General features: G+C 35.5%; 1 protein-coding gene across 3 annotated transcripts in view; it reads right to left on the minus strand.

Moving 5' to 3' along the window:
* The window catches only part of LOC149800161 (uncharacterized), an 84080-nt gene extending 62121 nt beyond the window's left edge, over positions 1–21959 (minus strand). For 2 of the 3 annotated variants that reach the window (XM_089959760.1, XM_089959759.1), the window contains exons 1-10: positions 21800–21959; positions 16005–16128; positions 10483–10619; positions 9973–10090; positions 9625–9767; positions 7862–7985; positions 6661–6806; positions 3516–3633; positions 2334–2476; positions 247–373 (exon numbers count right to left, since the gene is read on the minus strand). In XM_089959760.1, the coding sequence (XP_089815886.1) occupies positions 247–373; positions 2334–2476; positions 3516–3633; positions 6661–6806; positions 7862–7985; positions 9625–9767; positions 9973–10090; positions 10483–10619; positions 16005–16128; positions 21800–21839 (1220 nt within the window). In that variant the 5' untranslated portion in view covers positions 21840–21959. Of the gene's footprint in view, positions 1–246; positions 374–2333; positions 2477–3515; positions 3634–6660; positions 6807–7861; positions 7986–9624; positions 9768–9972; positions 10091–10482; positions 10620–16004; positions 16129–17635; positions 17755–21799 lie in introns of those variants that run through there. The other variant, XM_089959762.1, reaches the window with a different exon arrangement.
* Positions 21960–24781: the final 2822 nt, after the last annotated feature.

Raw genomic sequence — 24781 nt, forward strand, 5'->3', positions numbered from 1 at the left:
TTGAGTTTTTACCGACCTACATATCTGTTTTATCCGATATACACTGTTGAATTTTTACCTGCCAACATATCTGCTTTGTCTGATACACACTGTTGAGTTCGTACCTACCTATATATCTGTTTTATCCGATATACACTATTGTGTTTGTACCTACCTACAAATCTGCTTTATCCGATACACACTGTTGAGATTATACCTACCTACACATATGCTTTATCCAATAAAAACTGTTGAGGTAGTACTTACCTACACATCTGCTTTATTCTATACACACTGTTGAGGTTGTTCTTCAAGATGGACGAAATGTTCGTCAAACAATGATCGAGATTCTCGGTTACAGTGCGTGCTGCAGAGACGCTCAGCGGTACAATCACTGTAACAAAAATGCATTTACTTGTGGAAAAATATAAATAATGCATGAATTATTAAAAAGTAATAGACTTATTGTATTCAATTCTTGCCTGTTTTAAAGTGTGTGTGTGTGTGTGTGTGTTATTTGAAGTTACCCCTTCTTGACTGTTCTGGTATCCTGTAAGAGCAATTAACACTGATTTCGCAAGTATACTTTGGTGCCATTTTTGTACGTGGATGAATGGGACATGGCGCCATTTCTTATCAGACGTTTATTTGATTAATATGATTTTTTAAAAAACATATTTTTAAAGCATAGTAGAGTTTTAATAAGGAATGAGAGATAAGACTCGTGTACACGGAATATTTTCACTTGCAGCAAGCATAGGTAGAAGTCGTATATAATAATATACACCTTTTCCACAAATTTAAATGACATGCGGTAGAAGTCGTATATAACATTATATACCTATACGACGAATGTCAAGAACATTATATCATTTAAATTACATGCGGTAGAAGTCGTGTATAGCATTATACACATACATCACGAATGTCAAGAACATTATATCATTTAAATTACATGCGGTAGAAGTCGTGTATAGCATTATACACCTATATCACGAATGTCAAGAACATTATATCATTTAAATTACATGCGGTAGAAGTCGTGTATAGCATTATTCACCTATACCACGAATATCAAGAACATTGTATCATGTTCATGCAAACAAAGCTTACAACAAATGGCATGAACATGTATAGAGTAACAAACTTATTTTAGCAATTAGAAGATGCACTGTTACTTACATAAACAGTAAAATAAAGGAATAAAGCGCATGGTCGTCATCTCAACAATTTGTGCAGCTCCCTAAGTTCGCAAAAGTGATACACTGTGTTCATCTTCTTCTCCCTATTCGTGTTGTAATGGGCATTTAATCGTGTATACAGTAATATTGAACTATCAACGGAAACATTCACATCGACGCGTACACATTTCACACACGTGTACCTCTCGGTCATTTATGATGGACTTTGCTTGGTCGTCTTTTATCACGTACTTAGAATGACCTTTCAAAATGTACGCCTTGTATATTCGGAAAAAAAGACCTGTAAATATCACTTTGTGATGTCATACGATGTTAAAAGGATCGCTTTAAGACGACTGAATTGGACACAGTGTAATTACCAGGCTATTGTTGTATAAATAGGTATCAGCTTTCTTTTATGTATTCTCAACAAAATATTCCATTTCACTGGCACAGTAATTCGAATTGATGAAAAAGCACACTTTAGAATTATGATCGCTGAAGTTAGAAAAATTTAAATTTGAAGGTCCTTGACTTAAATGGATTAATTGAAGATGAATGATGTTTAATGGTTAGACTATAGGCAGATGGTCACGTCATCGCAAATCGAGTGAGTTCCATTGACAATTTTAGTTATGCATAAAGAGCAAGTAATGTCCATTCAACTGTAGGGCAGATAAGGAATATAGATATACAGATTTGTAATAATAATAATAATAATAATAAAGTACTGATCAATTAGTCTAAAGTACAAGGAAGTCATCAATTAGGAATCGCATTAATCCTCTGAATTATGTACGGCTATATATTTATGTGGGACACACCTATAGCCTTGACCGAAGTAAAAAGATGTAATAACTTACAAAGGCGTATATGTTTCTATCCTTTCCCTCATATTTTGTTCCATTTTATAATGCTGTAGTTTTCATTTCAGTGTTTAGCTCTGTAAGAAAGTATAACATTGAGATGAATACCACCAACCCACTTCGTATAAATGCGATATAAATGCGATCCCGGGATGAATTTACGGTCCGGAAAAATAAAGAGGTCGGTATTCGTCAATCAATAACTGCTGGTTGTCTTCAAATATTTTGGTTCCTCAGCATCAATAATGCATTATTGACAAATTGCAAATCTTATCTCTTGCGTTTTGATAATCGGGAGGGCGAGTACCTTCTGAAATACGGTGCTTGCTGTGGTCTACACAGTGGGTGAACAGCATGGCGGCCGTCTCCATGGATGTATAGGTCTCAACATACTCAGGATAGTCCTTTTGGAGATTTTCAAGAACACAGCGGTTCCTTTGATTCAGGAAGCTGGTAAATATTAATGGAAAACATACCCTGAACGAAATTAAATTAAAACTAGGTGTTCATGATAATGAATAATAGAACATACTTTAACTATTTTATTAACAAAAAATAGACCCAGCAATAACATAGAAACTTGAAACAGTTAATATTTAATTATTCTTATTTATAAGTATTATGTTTAATATTATTATACATTTTACACCTCTCGTTTTGAAAATGACAGCTACAAAAGGGAGACTTTTAAGTCTTTGTGGCAATCACGGGTTGCAGTGCGCAAACTATGTACAGTCAAACCACCCCTAAAGGTCACCTGAGTTCAACAGTTAACAGTCCAACAGTCCCTGGTCGCAACAGCCATTCGAATTTTCCCTCGGCAACTTTTCCATATAAATGCCATGTAATGGGCATCCACCTGTCATCCGCGATCAGAGGCAACGTATTTATTAACCATTAAGTGGTTTTATCCTGCCTTCCGGCGTCACTTTAGCATGTCAGCAGTAATTGATCCAATTATGCAAATGAAATTTAGTTGTTTTGATGAGCAAAGCATTATTTATATAAAGGTATATTAACTGAATCCATGTTTAAATGTCTCATTTGAGTGTACTTAGTAAATATAGTGAAATTCAAGGAGTAAAAATGTCGACTTCGAAAGCAAGGTGGTTATTAACTTTACTGGAATTATGCTAGACTAGTGATATCTCTTACGGTTTAGTAATGTGATTGTCATCTGACCATTCCCAACCCATTTGTGATATTTAGATATTTATGTTGGGGTGTAGGGTCCGAGACAAATGCCTATTAAAAAATTGGAATTCGTCACCAGAAAGATAGATTAATCGGGCAGAGAACACTTGTCAATGCAGTTGGCGCGTTATACAACAAAACCAATCGAAGCTGCCCACATCAAGTATGAATGATATGTGAAATACTTTTTAGATTTTACTACTTATTCTTTTCATTTGGCCCAAAAAGGATCAGTGAAGGTTACATTTTTAATCTAAACAATATACGATGAAAGTAGAGGAACACTCAAACATGCCTACAAACATTACGTTTCCCGTCTACGTCGAGATGTTTAGGTCCCATCTGGACACATACATTTGTCATCTTAGAGACGTACACCCTCTCTATTGACGACCTGACGTCCGCATCAATTCCTGAAGCAAAAGGGCAAATCGTCATATATATATATATATATATATATATATATATATATATATATATATATATATACATATATATATATCCGATGAACAAGGTTTTGGCAGGCGCCTGATTTTAAATTCGATTGAAACCGGAAAAAGTGCAAGAGGAAACCACACATATATTATATTCACTAAAATGTTGGAAATTTTGTTGCATATGTGAGCTTTGCTTGCAGAAAAACATCTTGCTTCAAATTGAAACATAAGGAAAGTGTTATACATACATTACATACATACATACATACATGCATACATACATACATACATACATACATACATACATACATACATACATACGTAAGTACGTACGTACACGTGCGTGCGTGCGTCCATCCGTCCATCCATCCGTCCATGCATACATACATACATACATACATACATACATACATACATACATACATACATACATACATACATAGAACAATCAATATTTACATTTTGGCACGTAAAATAAAATCCATCCTGTCAAGACTGTTAGTGAAAAAGAGAACGAAAATCCGTCTCCACCTTCTTCATGACATTGCGATAAATATGATTGTTGTTGTTGTAAGGTTGACCGCCATTTGTCAGGACAGGAAAGGCTATACATGGCGGCCAGTATAAATGGCAGAGGAAGAACTCGGGAATATTCCGGGGGGAACAACCGACCCACGAGAAGCTACTGGCAAGTTTTTTTTTTTTTAAAGTACCAATCATATTGTTTGTGATATGGTAATATGACATATTGAATGTCTGTCTCATACTTTTCCTTATCAATTTTAAGGAATAATAGAATTCTTCAGTTTGTTTGTGTTACCTGAATGAACTCCTGCAAAATTAGAATTTGTTCATTATGTCACACAGTCTGGTTTTGATATTATATTTATCATTTAAATGTCGGAGTCGCGGTGGCTCATAGATTGGCTTACATGATTTGCTATAAGGTAGGCCTGGGTTTAGGTCCCGACCAGACCAGACGAAGCTTCTCCCTAGTATGTTTCTGGGCACTATATTCAAATTGCCTTGTCAGGAATGAAGTTGCATCTGCTGATATGCTATTAAACACCAATTATTTAAAAAAAATACTGTTCAATTTCCATAAAATATAAAACCTCCCTGAAGCAGTCATCTCTCATATTAAGCTGGTACCCAAGTTTCAAGACTGCCAGTATTTAATTTTTAGACTGAACCACACTGTAACAGACACGTTCCCTAAATTCCCGTATCATATGTAGCTGTATAATGAAGGATATGCTATATATAAGAAGCAGATACATGGGGTGAGGCATGGCGATAGAAGGAACTTAATTAAGAATGTTTATAAGTTCATTTTTATCAAACCGATTAACTGCTTTCACTTCTTTTCTGACTTTCTTCTCGGCGACACACCGCTTTGCACAATCATATTACACATTATTACACATAACATCAAACCAAATATGCCAAATTCCTCTTGTTTACCATAGCGACAGCGATTACATTTTTTTCTCTATCCACATAGTGGCATTTTCCCCCCTTTTTTCCCCCAATAACCAAACTCAGAAAATTTCATTATGCTTATATTCATTTCATAATAAGTGTATTCACCTTTATACCTATACGCATATATTGTAAACGTCTTGCGTTATAAGAATATGCCGTTAAAATACATTTTCTATTAGTTATTATGTATATTTGATTTATAATGGTGCTTAACTTTTGTTCCTGATTGTGAATTGTAAACAGAATGTTTGCGTAAGTAACTTTTGCCCATTATCATATGTTATAAGCAAAGCGTTTACGTAGCAAGAGGTCAGGGTCAGTCTTATTTACAGTTAGAACAGATGTTTCCGTTGGAAATCTGCACATTATATTAGGATATATTCAAATAAAAATGTACATAAATAGGGATTTGATAAATAATTCATTTCTGGTATATCAGACTGCACGAATCCATGATCAGAGATAGCAGTTTTACAGCGGTGTTTTCAACATTAGATATAATCGGAGTGGAATTATTTACATACAATATTCATTAGAATGAATAGAAGTCTCATTGACTTTTGGATATTTATGAACTCATTGAAAGACATTCTAGATTTGATTATTCGGTTATATCAGGACATCCAAGACCATAGGAATTCAGTCGGAACGTGTTATATTTTTGGGATTGTCGATATGACAATTAGGAATATCTGAGATTTATTTCACAAACCTGTATGTTTCTCTTGTGTTACTAATCTATGGTTTTAAAGTAAGTAACAGAAAGATGCAAAGGAAACAAATTTTGTAAAACATAACAATTTCATTTTCTAAGTTATGAAATTAAACTTTACTACAGTATTATGAATTAAATTCAAAATACTCCTACAACGTTCTTCAGAAGTCCAAAGGTATCGAATGCTCCAAATTAATTCCAGGTCATAGAATGTGCTGACGTGCCAACATTCTTAATGTATCCCAGTGGCATTGTCCAGAACTCCTTTGAATAAATTCACATTACTCCCAAGAATAATATTTTAGTCCAGACTGAAGAACACATTGCAATTCCAATAAACAATCCAAACTGAATGATTTCCTCTCCAATTATCTCTAAACACAACATTAATCACTTCTGCAGACTGATATTAAAACAAGAGCATATGAAATAAGAGTAAATTATTTGATCAAACCTCTCTCGTCATAAACACACTATGACTGTACAACAACTCTTTAGTCGCAATACTTCCTACGTGACCAACTCGCAAAAGAACCACATCTACTTAACCAATCAATGGGAAATTAGTCCAAATTTATAAACCGGTTCATTATTACCATACATTTTAAACATTGTCAGTACCTATTTGTAGCTCATATTTAATCTAAAATTACGCGCCAAAGGTGAGAACAAAATATATTCACATCACTTGATTTTTCACTTTGTGTTTTATATAAATAAAATCACTTGTTGATTTTACTTAAAATGTAACTTTAACTTTTTTCTTACATATTTTGAGACTTAAAGTCGTAAAATAGTATTACCATCCCAAATAGCGCATGCTTTTTTCAGGTCTTTCACGGTGATCTCTCGTAGAAATGTGAGAAACCCTTCACCACTTTCATTTAGGTGATTGGGGCATTTCTGCAATCCTTCAATGGCGCACACTATGTGTCTCTGATTTGCATGCCTGTGATTTAAAAACGTAAAGGTTAGATACAAGCCAACGTGTCATTTTTAAAAAAAATATTCCATGCATTAAGTTTATAAACAATCTTATTAGGAAATAATTTGCAGGTGCTTATTTTGTTACACACACACACACACACACACACACACACACACATATATATATATATATATATATATATATATATATATATATATATATATATATATATATATATATATATATATATATATATATATATAATTTTTTGACCAATAAGGCAAAGATGTAAGTTATTCTGTAACTGGGGCACCTGGTGGAGAAGTGGTCAGAGGTGCCTGCCTCTGCAAATCTCTGACATCTCACTTATGTCATCATGTGTTCGAGTCTCATCTCAGTCTAATTAGAAAGCTTGGCATTAACTTCCCGAAGGCGGTAGTTCTTCCAGGAATTATCCGAGGTTCTTCCTCTAATAGGTATGCTGGCCAAGATGTGCCATGAAAAACAGCGTTAAACGCACAAAAAACAAACAAAATTTTGTAACTGCTTTGTCGCATAGGGTTCGCACTGAGCATACACCGCTTTTCAGGCCTATTATCTCCATTAAGCTTTGTTTTGTTCCACGATGACTGAATGTGATATTAACAAGACATCTTAATATTTTATTACCACGGTCTATCCATCCGCTTGTTTGTAACGCTTAAAATGTCTTATTCTGATATTCCACTGATGATCCAAGGATCACATTTTAATTGTCACGTCCTGTCAGCTTGGCTAAAAACAATGCCATAATGTTTTATACCAATTTGTTTTGCATGGTAAGATGGTAGGTGTGGAAGCAACTGTGTCTTTAATAGTGCTGTATATCCAGCTCTGTTGATGTAGATTCGTAGACTCTCCGAGACAGCACTTATTTGTTTTTTTTTATTTTATTACCTTCAACAAGCACTTTTGTTAAAGGTATTCCACAGGCAAAGGCGTGGTAGTGAGAATTAAGAATCTAACTGAAATAAATTGCAAACAAAAATTAAAGATGAATTCGTAATAAAAAGTCAGAAACAATTTAACAAACGTACCTACACAGCCTCTTTAGACGATGCACACTGTTGCGGTTGTGTTCCAAGAGGGATGATATGCTTGTCAAACAAGTATTGAGATTTTCTGTTACAGTGCATGCTGCATTAACACTTCCAATCTTCACTGTAACGAGAACGCATATTACTTGACAAAACTATACATAATACAAAAATTAAGTACAATTAATAGATTTATATAAATGGGTCATATTCCGACTGCTTTTGGACACACACCGTCCGGCAAACATATTCGAGAGTTAGTCAGCGGCCGAAAGTAAACCGTTATAATACCAGCTTTAAGAATAGGGTGCAAGTGTCGGTCCAAGACAAGAACAGCTTCAGAAAACAAGATTTTATCCAATCATATCAATTGGGGATAATTCCGACCAATGTAGGATAATTCCGATCAGCCGACAGGCAATTCCTATAATCGCCTCATCATTTGTATCCTTTAAAAATAATAAACATAAGAATATATATATATATATATATATATATATATATATATATATATATATATATATATATATATATATATGAGAGAGAGAGAGAGAGAGAGAGAGAGAGAGAGAGAGAGAGAGTGCGATTAAAAATACACATACAAGATCATGAATTATATTCCAAATAACCTTAAATGTCATAACCATAAGTCCAAAATAGAGAATGTTCAGAATGAATTCCAACAATCTTGAATGTCCTGATATAACACAAATAAGCAAACCAGAATGTGTGTGAATGAGTTGACAATAATCCAGAGTAATGCATTAATCAAAACGTCAATGAGCACTTTAGTAATTCCAGTCAAAACTCCAATCATATCTGATATCAATAGCACAGCTCTAAACCTGATCACAAATGGATTCACACAGACTGGTCTGTAACAGGAATGAATTATTTCTTTATCAAATCATGTTTATGTACAATCTCACTTGACCTATGTGGTAATAATATGAAGCAATCCAAAGGGAAATCATAGTCTTTTTATAAACAAGACTGGCACTGAACTCAAATTATATTTAAAGATTCTGTTTAGAACTTTCAAACATGGACAGAAGCTAAAATATTTATAGATAAGCAGATAGATAGGAAGAGGCAACTCAATGGTGCTAACACTCTCTTTATTCATTTTTAGATCTAACGTAAATTCATAGTTATTTATCTAGTTGAGAAACTTCTCTTGTTATATTTTCGAAGCGGTCAAAATGGAGACAATATCATATGTAAACCGAAAATAGAAATTTGTTATGTTGAATCGATTATGTTCTGATACTACTACTACTACTACTACTACTAATAATAATAATAATAATAAGAATAAGAATAATGTTCAAATAGGCTGAAACACAAGTTAGTAATTAACTCCAGATGGTATAAATCTTCTATAACAGGCATGGCGAACTAAACATTCGTGTCGAACACATTTAGCGCCATCTCTGCTCCGTGTTAAAACTAAATATAATAATTTCAAAGGCGAGTAAGTTATTTTTCTTTCTCTTTTCTTTCATTCCTTCTCCTACTGTTGCAGTGTTCATTTATGTTTTAGCTCTATAAGGAATATAATGATAAAGTAAGAAAAAGTAACCCCAACCCACTTCGCATCTTTGCGATTCAGGGTTTAACACGCTGTCCGGACAAATGAGGAAGAGGGTGGTCGTCTAACAATAACTGTTGGTTATCTCCAACTAATTTGGCTTCCACGGCATCAAAACACGTTAGTTATGACCTGCAATGTTTTATCTCTGGCAAAATCAGAAATCAGTTACCTTCTGAAATGCTGTACTGGGTGTGGTCTACACATTGGGTAAACAGCATGGCGGCCGCTTCCATGGATTTATAGGTCTCAACATACTGAGGAGAATCCCTTTGGAGATTTTCAAGAGCGCAACGGTTCCTTTGATTCAGGTAGCTAGTTAATATATATAGATATATATTGTTAAACCATTTGAAGCTGACAGATCATATATGAATGATATGTGGAATATTTGTTAGATTTTGACAGATCGCCGCTATTTAAATTTTTTTCTTTTGATCCATAAAGACCAATGAAGGATAAATTCGTAATCTAAAGATATATATGTATAATCAAGTAGAAAGAAAATGATCAAACGTACCTACAAACATTACGCCTTCCGTCTAACTCGAGATGTTTAGGCCCCATCTGGACACAGACACTTGCCATCTTAGAGACGTACACCCTCTCTATTGACGACCTGACGTCCGCATCAATTCCTGAACCAAACGTCATATATATATATATATATATATATATATATATATATATATATATATATATATATATATATATATATATATATATATATCCAGCGACCTCTGTTTTGATTGGCGCCGGATTCCTAAGTAGTTCGAAAGTTACAAAACTGGAGTGCTAACTGACACAAATATTATCCAATGATACAAAATTTGGCTGTGGAGGTGGGGGTTGGGCGCAAAATACCAGACCTTACTTTAAATCGAAATATAGGCAACATACATACGTACATGCATGCATGCACAATAAACAAACCGAGAATGTCCTTGTTTACACTCATAACTTACAAAGATTTTTTTTTTATAGACATAATATAATATTTATTTAAACTACCGTTCTCTATTGCTATTACCGTCCCAAATAGCACATGCTCTGTTCACATCGTCCACAGTAATCTCTCGTAGAAATACTTGATCTGTTTCGTTAAGGTGCTTAGGACAATTCTGCAATCCTTCGATGACGCACACTGTGTTTCTCCTGTTTTCTTGCCTGTGATTTCAAAACGTAAAAGTTTGATATAAACCAACGTGTGACTTAGAAACAATATATTGCATGTATTCAATTCATGAACAATAATATGAGGAAAAAAATTGTTCGAATTTATTATGGCGTTGGCACGCTTATTTTAAACATGTTTTACTGTCATTTTAGTAAGCATGCCAATGAAAGATCCATGCATCTTACTAATTTTAGGAACTTTCGACATCTACTATCGATCAATCGATCGATCGATCGAGAGAGAGAGAGAGAGAGAGAGAGAGGAATTTTTTTGTAGCGTAGCATTTAACTATTTTTCAGTCATATCGCTACGATGTCTGCAGTGTGGCGGTTTATAGTGATGTCTAGCACTGGGGCATCATGCCGCAGACATGTAGCATGATGTCCTACTCAGTTACATTTTCCTGACACCAGGCCGACCAGTCCTAACAATAAACTCTTAATGTTGACCGCCAAGCGAGGCAGCTGTTAGTACCATTTATTTATAAGTCTTTGGTAGGACTCAGCCGGGGATCGAACCCACGACCTCCCACATCCGAGACGGACGCTCTAACCACTAGGCCACCTGAGCGGAGAGGGAGGAGGGTTGGGATTGGGTGGGGTTGACAAGCGAATCCACTGCAGCCAAGCCATATAACTAGGCAGAGTACCATATATGCTGTGACTTAATCCAGATCATAAACTGTCACGCTTAAGACATCGTAGCAATATGACTGAAAAATTCTTAAAACTACGTTAAAAATCCAAATCACACACACACACACTCACACACCACTTGTAAATAAGTGGTAAATATGTACAATAATACACTGACATGATTATCCGATAAAAGGTCGAGTGTGCCTGTACATCACGTGGTGCTCACACTTTTGACAGCGATATTGCTGGTTGCCGGTTCAAAGGTACGGCACGTGTTCGGGTTTCGGTGACGAGAGGGAATGTGTTAATTATCAAATGGTGTCAAGGAAAAGGATGCCACATACGCTAAAATGTCAAGGTTATCTTGGTAACTATGACATTGCAGTTCGCATAACTGATACGTGAAACAAATAGCTGCCGTTTGCGCGCGCGCGGGAATGTGTGCGTCTTACGGGGTTCATTAACAGTAGATACTATTATCAAGGATAAAAGAATACAACTTTATTACATGCTGAGTCCTGGTTGTTAACGACTGTTGTTGCACTGTAACATAACGCGACTCGTACGCCTCAACATCGAAAAATCCAAAATGTCTAAAGATTGAAGCATACATCAAACCAGTGCTATCCAACCTTTTTGAAACCATGGGATATTGAAAAATGTTTTTCTTGAAGCCGAGGGCCGCAGCAGAAAACTGAAAAGCAACGACTATATAGCTGCTCGAACTCTGGCGGGCCATTTAAAATTAGCCCGCGAACATCGGGTTGGACAGCACTGCATCACACGAAGCAAACATACTTATTGGATGATATCTTCGCTAACCAAGGTTCCCATAATATAAACCGAACAGATTTTAATGCTTTGTCCTAGCGACATCTATTGGATTTCATTAGTTCCCACCCTTAGTATGTAATGCCAACTAACCATTAGCGTGTAACAGCAGTGCATTGTTCATCGACTGGAAATAGTGAAGGCAGTTGACTTAAAATCCAGTGAAAGTAACAGACCCATGCATATATATATCTGCTCGATACGCCAAGGTGTAGATAGGGTTCTCGTATCGGACCCTTCGCAAGCGATGATGGTTGTGTGATCAATACATAACATCAGAATGGTATATCAACTCGAGATTCCCGTTCAAATACGAATATGATTGTACGCTTTGTTTTGAGGAATATATTTTGACTTTGGACGGATCAAATGCTGTCTTAAGGGTGGCCTTTCAGTAAAACAAACTGCTTGTAACGAATGGATTTAACTGAAAGTAAACCGTGTAGAAACAATAGTCTTTACCTCGAGTTTATCATTTACAACAATAATTATTTTGCTTTTGTAAGTTTTTTTTTTTCTCTCATTGATTTTCAACAATCGACGATTTCTTCTCACACATTGGATGAGATATTCTTAAGCTATTTATCGGTGAAACCAGTAATTGTCCATACTGTATGACAATGTTTGGTCCATTCCGGTTCTGCTATAAGATTACAATCAGTTGAAAGTGACTCGATAATTTGATAGTAATTATATATATTGGAATGAATATAGATATACTTTGAATTGTTACGGAAAATGAACGTTTCAGTTGTATCATGAAGAATCCTCATAACATTTTGAGTTTAGGCGACGAATAATGTTTGGTTTTAATGTCGTATTGAAAGTCGTGGATTCTGGGATTAGTTTGCACAAACGCGAGCCTTATAAAGTGGTTCATTGATGTATATCCATAATTTCAATTCATCTTCATTATTTACTCTGTAGTTTAACTCGTTTTGTGTGTCTTGTATCAGCCTGAAAATGAACCTTTTGGCAGTGGCCAATCGGTGGACAAATATAATGCTGATAGGCAGGGTGCTACTAAGTGATGTCAAAAGTATGCCCAGCATGGCTACATCCGGAGTACAGACTATCAACGAGAATGTTTGAAATTAATCGACCATATCATTGAAACAATTAAGTCGTTTCGAAATAACACTGTGGCATTTATCTCCATTCACACGGTCTATTCATTCATGGCGCAAACGAAAAGTTCCTTTAAGACATTTTCTTCCGGACAAATTAAGAAAATGACAGCTAGCTGACACTCTACCTTCAACCCTTCATCTTATTTTATAAATAATGAATTGCAATTAAAGGTCTTTAATTTTCTTTTTCATGCACAGTTTATTCCAGTTGAAGACTTACATTTACGCACAGTTTATACCAGTTGAAAACTTACTTTCATGCACAGTTCATGGCAGTTGACGGCTTACTTTCATGCACAGTTTATACCAGTTGAAGACGTACATTCATGCACAGTTTATACTAGTTGAAAACTTAAATTCATGCACAGTTTATACCAGTTGAAGACTTACTTTCATGCACAGTTTGTACCAGTTGAAAACTTACATTCTTGCACAGTTTATACCAGTTGATGACTTACTTTCATGCACAGTTTATACCAGTTGATGAATTACTTTCATGCACAGTTTATACCAGTTGAAAACTTACTTTCATGCCCAGTTCATATCAGTTGATGACTTACTTTCATGCACAGTTTATACCAGTTGATGACTTACTTTCATGCACAGTTTATACCAGTTGAAAACTTACTTTCATGCCCAGTTCATATCAGTTGATGACTTACTTTCATGCACAGTTTATACCAGTTGAAGACTTACTTTCATGCACAGTTTATGCCAGTTGAAGACTTACTTTCATGCACAGTTTGTACCAGTTGAAAACTTACATTCCTGCACAGTTTATACCAGTTGATGACTTACTTTCATGCACAGTTTATACGAGTTGATGACTTACTTTCATGCACAGTTTATACCAGTTGAAAACTTACTTTCATGCCCAGTTCATATCAGTTGATGACTTACTTTCATGCACAGTTTATACCAGTTGATGACTTACTTTCATGCACAGTTTATAGCAGTTGATGACTTATATTCATGCACAGCTTATACCAGTTGATGGTCACTTGAATACTAACTTTCATGCACAGTTTATACCAGTTGAAAACTTACTTTCATGCACAGTTCATATCAGTTCGTGACTTACTTTCATGCACAGTTTATACCAGTTGATGACTTACTTTCATGCACAGTTTATATCAATTGAAAACTTGCTTTCATGCACAGTTTATACCAGTTGATGACTTACTTTCATGCACAGTTTATACCAGTTGAAAACTTTCTTTCATGCCCAGTTCATATCAGTTGATGACTTACTTTCATGCACAGTTTATACCAGTTGAAGACTTACTTTCATGCACAGTTTATGCCAGTTGAAGACTTACTTTCATGCACAGTTTGTACCAGTTGAAAACTTACATTCCTGCACAGTTTATACCAGTTGATGACTTACTTTCATGCACAGTTTATACCAGTTGATGACTTACTTTCATGCACAGTTTATACCAGTTGAAAACTTACTTTCATGCCCAGTTCATATCAGTTGATGACTTACTTTCATGCACAGTTTATACCAGTTGATGACTTACTTTCATGCACAGTTTATAGCAGTTGATGACTTATATTCATGCACAGCTTATACCAGTTGATGGTCACTTGAATACTAACTTTCATGCACAGTTTATACCAGTTGAAAACTTACTTTCATGCACAGTTCATATCAGTTCGTGACTTACTTTCATGCACAGTTTATACCAGTTGATGACTTACTTTCATGCACAGTTTATATCAATTGAAAACTTGCTTTCATGCACAGTTTATACCAGTTGATGACTTACTTTCATGCACAGTTTATACCAGTTGAAAACTTTCTTTCATGCCCAGTTCATATCAGTTGATGACTTACTTTCATGCACAGTTTATACCAGTTGAAGACTTACTTTCATGCACAGTTTATGCCAGTTGAAGACTTACTTTCATGCACAGTTTGTACCAGTTGAAAACTTACATTCCTGCACAGTTTATACCAGTTGATGACTTACTTTCATGCACAGTTTATACCAGTTGATGACTTACTTTCATGCACAGTTTATACCAGTTGAAAACTTACTTTCATGCCCAGTTCATATCAGTCGATGACTTACTTTCATGCACAGTTTATACCAGTTGATGACTTACTTTCATGCACAGTTTATAGCAGTTGATGACTTATATTCATGCACAGCTTATACCAGTTGATGGTCACTTGAATACTAACTTTCATGCACAGTTTATACCAGTTGAAAACTTACTTTCATGCACAGTTCATATCAGTTCGTGACTTACTTTCATGCACAGTTTATACCAGTTGATGACTTACTTTCATGCACAGTTTATATCAATTGAAAACTTGCTTTCATGCACAGTTTAGACCAGTTGATGACTTATTTTCATGCACAGTTTATACCAGTTGATGACTTAATTTCATGCACAGTTTATACAAGTTGAAGTCTCACTTTCATATTTTCAGCAAATATCTAGGATTTTCTTGTAAATATGCGACTTGTGTGTGCTATGTGTTTTTCGTGACAAGGAGAAGACCTTTCATATTCAAGTTGTTTACTTGAAAAATGTTTAAAACGATATCTTATCTCTGATACTGTTTTATATCCACTCCCTAATATTCTCGTTTGATGACGACTCTCAGAAAGTGAACATAATTTTTATTTATTTTATTACTTTGAAGAAGCACATGTGTTACATGTACTCCACAAGCTAATGAGAATTAAGAATCCAATTGAATTAAATTGCAGAGAACGCTTAAAAGCAAACTTAATGGAAAGAAACGGTTAAACAAACTTACATACACATCTGCTTTAGTCGATACAGACTGTTGAGGTTGTGATCCAAGACCGTAGAAAGGTTCGTCAAACACGTACTGAGATTTTCGGTTCCATTGCATGTTGCAGAGACACTCCACACCATCACTGTAACGAAAACGCATTTTTTTTTTCTTGACGAAATCATAAATAATACATTAATTAATTAAAATGAAAGATTTATATTAGTGTAAATGGGGAATATTTATATCATGGTTGAATTTTCCGAAGCAAATATTTTATTCATGTAATTTACATATTTATTGTTTAAAAAAGTTGTGTTGTTATGTACAAATTGCTAAATCCATTGTACTGGATAAGCGTATGATACATTTCGTCCCATATTTTAAGTCAGCAAATTAAGTATTTAGTAACATTTATACAGGGATTACTTATTCAGCACATTCCTTTCTAAAACCCTGAGAATTGGTATCAGAAAGGTTGTGAACTCTGAAATCAGACAGAAACTAAAAAAGTACAGAGTCATGCGATTATAAGATGAGCGTAGCCCCAAAGAGATAAACGTTTTTGTACTTAGCGTTGCAGCTTTATATTACTTCCAGATGATGATTTACCTTTCTTACAGATAAGGGTTGTCCATTTTGTACGTACGCGTGGAGGGGGGAGTTAACCCAAAAGCATACGTTTGCACATGTGTGTGTGTGTGTGTGGGGGGGGTGTATATTGATAATGCACTTACGTATAGGAAACGGCGGAGGGGGGGGGGACCTCGATAATAATTTGTCTGCTACGTAAACTGTTCGACTGGGTTCAGTCGGCTTTGGAATTTTAGCGGACCCTAGACAAACGTTTTAAAGTTATGCAGCTCATTCCTTTGATGCAGGGGCCCCGAGTGGTTAAGTGGTCTAAAGCCCCGAGTGACCGAGTAGTCTAAAGCCCCGAGTGACCGAGTGGTCTAAAGCGCTCTCCGTTACAGGTCATTGCCATCTCACCTCTTTCTGTGTGGGTTCGAGTCTCGGATTCGGCCAGTGTTTGTATGCGAGAAAGCTTGCAAGTAGCTTCTCGTTGGTCGGTGGTTCTTTCTGGGGTTTTCCCGGGTTCTTCCTCCACCATTAATACTGGCCGCCATGTATTGCCTATCGTGTGCTGAAAAATGCCGTTAAACCACACAACTCCAACAACACCTTCGATGCAGTCAGACATTCAACGTCGGTGGACTATCTGTCTTATTAAACACGTTAGTATTATTAATCCTTGATCGTTTCTACGTGGATTAAATATAGGCCGTTCTATATAATCCGGAGGAAGGGAGCATCAAGCGTACATACGCAGGTTGGAGAGGGGGGTGGGGTGAAAAATGTACGCATGCGTACAGAGAGTGCGGATGGGGTCAAGCTTTGCAAGCATATTGCTTACGTACAGAATGGATGGCCACTATGTTTCGACGATCTGTATTTGTAAGATTTTCTGAACGGTAGAAATGCAACGATTTGAATGTTTCAATACGTTAGGTTGGATGTTATTTGGTAACGTTTTCATTCTAGTTCGAAACATTTTGCATTCTTTTCTTTTATATACTTTTCTTTATATATATATGTGTGTGTGTGTGTGTGTGTGTGTGTGTGTGTGTGTGTGTGTGTGTGTGTATTCCCACCTTGTGGGGGTGGGTTTATTGGCGGATTGTACCATCTTACAAGGAGTCCGCTTTATTCGGTTCTCGTTATCTAGGAGATGATCGCCCTCGGTGTTATTGCCCGGATGGAGTAGACTTATAGGTAGAATAAACAGAGATCTGACCAGATATATAGAACAGAATGACTCGAGCCATGTACATGTATTAATTACATAAACAACTGTAATAAGACATTACATTAGGAAGATACACTTCTTTCTGAAATAAACATTTCACCGAATTTAAAACACAAATATACGTATATAAATAGTTGATCTGTTTAAATGATAGAATTGGTTCATCACATAATTGAGTGAACAATCGAAGTCATTGCCTTGTACAACTTCATAACTTGTGCATTCCGGTTCACTCCAAGGTCACTGTGGTGGTTGTTCTTCTCGGTCCTTCCGCTCTTTTGTCTTTCTCCTTCAACATCCCTTCTGTCTCGCCTCTTTCTGGCCCTCAAATTTATGTGTGGGTAGGTGGGTACGTAGGCATGTAGATACGTAAATACTTGTATCAGTAGGTACGTGGATACGTCAGTTAATACGTCAGTGGAGCTATTTCATCTAGTGCTTCAAGCTTTGTTCGCTTATACCGTCATAATTTTGTCCGTTAACTTCCCAGATATCCGACCCCTTTGATAAATGTTTTACACGAGAATTTCCTCCAAATTTACTCTCAGAGTACTTTATATTTTCTCTCTTTCAAGAAAATTGCAGACTGACTAGATTTTTCGGGGGGGGGGGACTATTTACAGTTAGGAAATTTAGTTGTGGAAACACCCATCTCCCTTATTTAGCGTAACCAATTAGGATGAAATATATTTACCGCCTTTTATAACTAGACCCCTAAATTGCGGTCAACTTTACTTTTACTTTTCCTAATAACTGGTCTGCAGAATTTCAATTTCTGACAGTTTCGATATAATATCGAAGTTACCTCCCATCCTCTAGTCTGTCTCACGGTTAAATAAACGAAGGCTTAATTAAGAATCACTTCCTCTCCCGACACAGACATCAGCAATCATTGCATTATAGCGATTTAACAAGGCCTGTCCCGATAAATCTAATTAATTGTTCTCTGGCCCCAAGTTAATGCGTTCTTCATAGATGTCGACAGAAATTATATATATATATATATATATATATATATATATATATATATATATATATATATATATATATATATATATATATATATATATATATATATATGTGTGTGTGTGTGTGTGTGTGTGTTTGTGTGTGTATATGTATATATATACACACACACACACACACACATATATATATATATATATATATATATATATATATATATATATATATATATATGTGTGTGTGTGTGTGTGTATGTGTGTATCTGTGCGTGTGTTTGTGTGTGTGTGTGTTCATTTGTTGGAAATTATTATATTTATCTCTAATTGTGCTTTCGATTTATTGTAAAAACTATTTCGCTACATTTTTATGAGTAGTAATACTTAATTTAGAAATAATAAAATTTTTCAGCCATATAACATAATATTTAGGTGTTTTAAGTCAAGCATTTAATACTTACAATTGCTTCAAATGAGTTTAATGTCTGTCCCAACTATTGAATTTTAAGCAGCCGTTGACTTATGTGATATTTAGTAGATATACATTTCCAGATTTATATGAAAATGGTAAACTTCGAAGAATATGATCATTTCTTTATGTCATTTATATATCTAAAATTTAACTTTTATGTAGATGTATTTCTATATAAATATAGAATGTGATTTCTTATATCAATAATTTCAATAAAGTTCTGTTTCGAAGACTTGACGAGAGTTGAACTTTCTCACAGTAATCCCGTACATATATCTATGTCTCCAATAATGTAGACAATACCTAAACTGCTATGTGTGATACCTCCGAAAAGGGTCTCTCTCTGTCTGTCTGTCTGTCTCTGTCTCTCTCTCTCTCTCTCTCTAAGCATATGTGACAGGCACATATGAATCAAAACATTGTTTTAACAAGAACTGGGGTCCAAAGTAGTTTCATAACAAATTATGTGAAAAACCTTCTCATAACATTAAGACTGCTTTGAGACACATAAGTACTTCCGAGTGTTTTGCTCTCGTGAATGGGTCTAAAGTCAACTGTTGCAAAACACCAGCTTTGAAATTACGGCATATATCAAGGTACAGATACAGTAAGTAAGTTGTTGTTTGGATTTAATGCCAGTTTTCACCAGATGATGGGTTGCAGATGGTGGTCAGCGTATCTGGTGGAGTAGGAACCGGGAGAAATGCCAGAAAGAACCACCTACCCACAGGAAGCTATTGGCAAGCTTTCTCGTCTTCCCACGTTCGCCTTGCCAAAATTCAACCCACGCAGACACATATGAGATGTCGAAAATCTATAAAGGCGAGCGCCATATACCATTTGGCTAACCACAGCGCCCACAAGAAAGAAGATTTTACCGAATCAGATGAAATGAAGTAATTTCGACCACTGAATGATGATTCCATGGAACTAACGGGTTATTCCATTCCGACCTGCATATTGACAATTCATACCAACGGGTTATCCCGAGTATATTTTAGAAAAAACAATCCACGTACCCAAGGGCGTATTACCCATTAAGCAGACTAAGCACGTGCTTAGGGCACCAGGGCCAAAGGGGGCACCACAAAGTTTAAAAAAGGGTGAAAAGAAAAAAACGAATGAAGATTTGTAAAATAAATGATAAAAATAGTGCAAATTGATCATAATGTTCTGTTTCTTGATCATGGTGCACCCTAGGGTTATCTTCACAGGTGTACGTGGAAAGGAGGGGGACACGAAGATTTGTCAGTGCTTAGGGCATCAGTGAGCCTTAATCCGCCCCTGCATGTACCTTCTATTCAATCATTTTAATAACATTACGATAAATTTCTTGACATATCATTTTTTACAGTCATTCTAGATAGTTACAGAAATATATTGTATATGTTTATTCATACCTCATACTAGAATAGACAGTGTACACTACCCCCCCCCCAGCTATGTTTGTGCAGCTTCAATAGACACTGTATACTACCCCCAGCTTTGTTTGTACAACTTCAATAGAGAGTGTATACTACCCCACAGCTATGCTTGTACAACTTCAAATGACAGTGTATAATACCCACTATATATGCTTGTAAAACTTCAATATACAGTGTATACTATCCCCAGCTATGTTTGTACAACTTCAATAGACAGTGTGTACTACCCCCAGCTATGGTTTTACAGCTTCAATAGACAGTGTATACTACCCCCCCCCCCAACTATGCATGTACAATTTCAATAAACATTGTATATTACCCCCAGCTATGCTTGTACAACTTCAATAGACAGTGTATACTACCCCCCAGCTATGTTTGAACAATTTCAATAGACAATGTATAATCCCCCCAGCTATGCTTGTACAACTGCAATAGACAGTGTATATTACCCGCCAGCTGTTTGTACAACTTCAATAGACAGTGTATACTACCCACAACTATCTTTGTACAACTTCAGTATACATTGCATACTAACCCCAGTTGTGCTTGTACAACTTCAATAGACAGTGCATACTACCCCCAGCTATGTTTGAACAACTTCAATAGACAGTGTATAATACCCCCGTTATGTTTGTACAACTTCAATAGACAGTGTATACTACACCACCCCACCCCACCCCGTTCTCTCTCTCTCTCTCTCTCTCTCTCTCTCTCTCAGCATGTGTAACAGGCCAATATGAATCAATCGTCTTTTACTAGCCGGTTATCTGTTAAGAGCTGCTGACAGGCTGATTTCACAATTATAAACAAAAATTTTGTATGCAGTGAACGGGGTCTTTAATATTTCGATGACATTTTTGAACAACCAAAATTATACCTGGTAAAAAAAAATCATTATTTTTAAAGCACTTAAGAGTTATAAAACATCATGAATAATAAGACGCATGTACACCGAATAGTTTGTCCTTTATGAAGCATAGGTTGAAGTCGTAAATAAAGTTTTTAGTTTAGACACTGTTCACCTATACAGCCAATATAAAAAATAATACATTAATTACATGACATGCGCAAACAATGCCAACAAAAATTTCATGAATATGTATATAAGGACAAATATATTTTTAGCAATTAGGAAAGGCACTGATTCTTACCTAAACAGACAAATAAAGAACTAAAGAGCTTGGTCGTCATCTCTACAAATCACCCAGCTCCTAAATTCGGTATTGGTGGTAGATGTATAACACTCTATACATTTATTACCTTCGCAGTATTCATGTTATTATCGGTTACTGATAACCGTGTATGCAGTGAGTGTTAATATTCTATCACCGCAGACTTAATCTCATACATTCTCCTCGAAGAGTAATCATTTCATAAACATGTACATATCGGTCAGTTGTGATGGACTTTGCTTCTAACTCCGATAACAACATTTATTAGGTTTAATCTTATGTGTCTGATTTGGCATTAGATCCATCTGTGTTTCCATTTCCATTTAGCAAACCCAGCATGGTAATATTTTTACATCTTGAAATATTCAATAATTTTCTATTTATAAAAAGGATTGGTTCATAATTATACATATTAAAACTATTGTTTGTAAAAAATAAAATGTGAACAGACATTTTAAAAGCTATGAAATGTATATACATTGGAATGATTCACCGATGTCGGCGCACTGGTTAATGGAGATGTTCTGCAACTTACGTAGCGACGAGGAGTTTACGGATATTTCACAGTGTCTGCCTCCCAGAAACCATTGAGGTTGACAAAAGTAGTTTGGACAGAATGTTTTAAGATGAAGCTGGTGTGCAATGTGACAACAAAAATGACATAGAGAAGCCAACTTCTTTGTCGCTGAAAAAGTGTCTTGAAAGTTTGAAAACTCTAGACACAGTAGGAAAGACAAAAAGGGTCATGTCAAGATTCAATCCATGGTTTGAAATACCCCCGCCACATGTTACTTGATGCTTAATTATACCCTTATATTGGTGCGTACCTGGCTACTGTAAATAAAAAAAAAACGGATCGTTTGTACTATAAATCAGATAATAATAATAGTTCAAACACGGCCATAGGCAGACTAAGAAAAAATAAAAACGGCCCATCATTTGATTACTCAAAGCCACAGAGTGCTTGGTGGTAAAGACTTTAAAAAAACGGTTTTATCAGTAACAGAAACAGAGTTACAAAATTATGTGAAATTCATTTAGCCATTCTATTACTGATGCAACAAATTTAATAATAAGATAGAGTGATAGGTCGAACTCAGACTGTCGGCAGGACAGCATCACCTAGTGCTCCTGGTATTTCCCAAATCAATGTTGGCGATCAGTCGGTGTTTCCGTGTTTCTTTTCCTTCTCTCTCTATCCGCAACGGGTTATCAAATTATTGTTTGGGGCTGCGCTCTTACTGTCTAGTCTGGTGTGTGTAGAGCTATTTCTTTTATACAAAAGATAACACCCAAACGAGAGACGTCAGAGTTTTCCTTCTCCTGGGATCAAGGAATATTCCCACTCTTTTTTCGTCAGATATTGTCTATCGAATTCATAAGAACCAGCAGATTTTATTCGCACTTAATAAAAATAAAAAAAAATTAAAAGAAACCAACATATTTTCATAAACAGATATCTGGTTAATGGTTAATAAATTCTTAACTGAATTACATGGCATAATTAAACCTCTTTAAATAAACCATCACATTAGTATGTGGTTATAAGTTTACAAGCTGAACTATGCCACAAGTTAACCCAATACTCGGTTGAAGAGAATTCACAACTTAATCAATTAACGAACTTCACTCCTTGTCATAACTATGCAACGTTCCTAATCAGTGATTCATTGACACAGATTTTCCAACATAGAAAAATCAATACTTAGCATAAATGATACAAATAATTTAAGACATATTTCACATATTCACCCAATTTTAGGTCAGAAGAAATACATGAAATAGTATAATACATGATTCCTATTACATACCGAGCCTATAAGCCTGAACTCGTTCATATAACGAAATCTGTATTATATGACACTCTAACAAACATGAATCATTAACATGCACTTATTATTTCTTAACTCAAGAAGAACTGAAGTATGAATTTAAAATGAATAAATTCAACAAAAATTACAAACCGACATCAATGAACACTTAATATGCAGTTGAGAGTAACCTTGTGCTTTATCTCAGCTCTCGATTGTTTATCATCAGAGAATTCCCTGTCCTTCTCTAGGTACGGGTCTGTAAAAGTTCCAGAACCTCTTGTCCTTTAGACAATTTAACAACGAGAAATACTTGCTATTCCCCGGAGCCAAACTTTCCGTTTCGTTGAAAAACTTGGACTGATAAGCTCAACAAGGGAAACTATTTTAAAACCCCTGAATTCCGTCTCAGAACACATTGTTGAACTTAGCCATTCAGGATTACTACTTCACTCGCCAAAATCTGTACCACTCCTAACGAAGTCGGAATAATTCTGTATAATCTGTATAGTCTGCCTTTATTAATAATTATTAATAATTATTCTGAAAATATTATTTCATTTACACCTGTTTCAAATGGACTACAACTTCCAAAAAATATCTTCCCTGGTTTTTCTCCTTTTGTCACTTTACCTATATGGCATTGGATTACTTGATACTATTCTCTGGTTCGCAACTCTAAACAAGCGAATCATAAGTAAGACTCAGTTCATTCCCCATAAAGATCAGATTAATTATTACAAGTCACCAAACACCAGTGATCCTAGCCAATACATTAATCCTAATACTTTTGACACAATTACCACGAAAGAAAGCAGTTTGATATTGTGTTACATTGTGCTTCAGTCGGATTAGTTAACAAAATGTTGAACCATTTAAGCTTTGATATTGTGCTACAATGTGCTACAGACGGATTAGCTTACAAAATTTTTGCACCATGTCAGCTTAGTAACACAATCTATATTTATTTTAGATTTAATTTTGCTTCATTAAAACGATATTTAATATTAGTGATGATGGTGGTTATTCATCATGTTTTGAAACTCAATCAGTTCTTCTTTCGAGGGGATCAAAATGAAATGTAAACCTTGCATTGAAAAACATTGTCTGTTGGGTAGTTGCAAATATCACCATCTCCCATTCAGCTTTG

This window comes from Sinohyriopsis cumingii, chromosome 5 (assembly GCF_028554795.1).
Source record: "Sinohyriopsis cumingii isolate HCF-2022 chromosome 5, ASM2855479v2, whole genome shotgun sequence".
Classification (NCBI taxonomy): Eukaryota; Metazoa; Mollusca; class Bivalvia; order Unionida; family Unionidae; genus Sinohyriopsis; species Sinohyriopsis cumingii.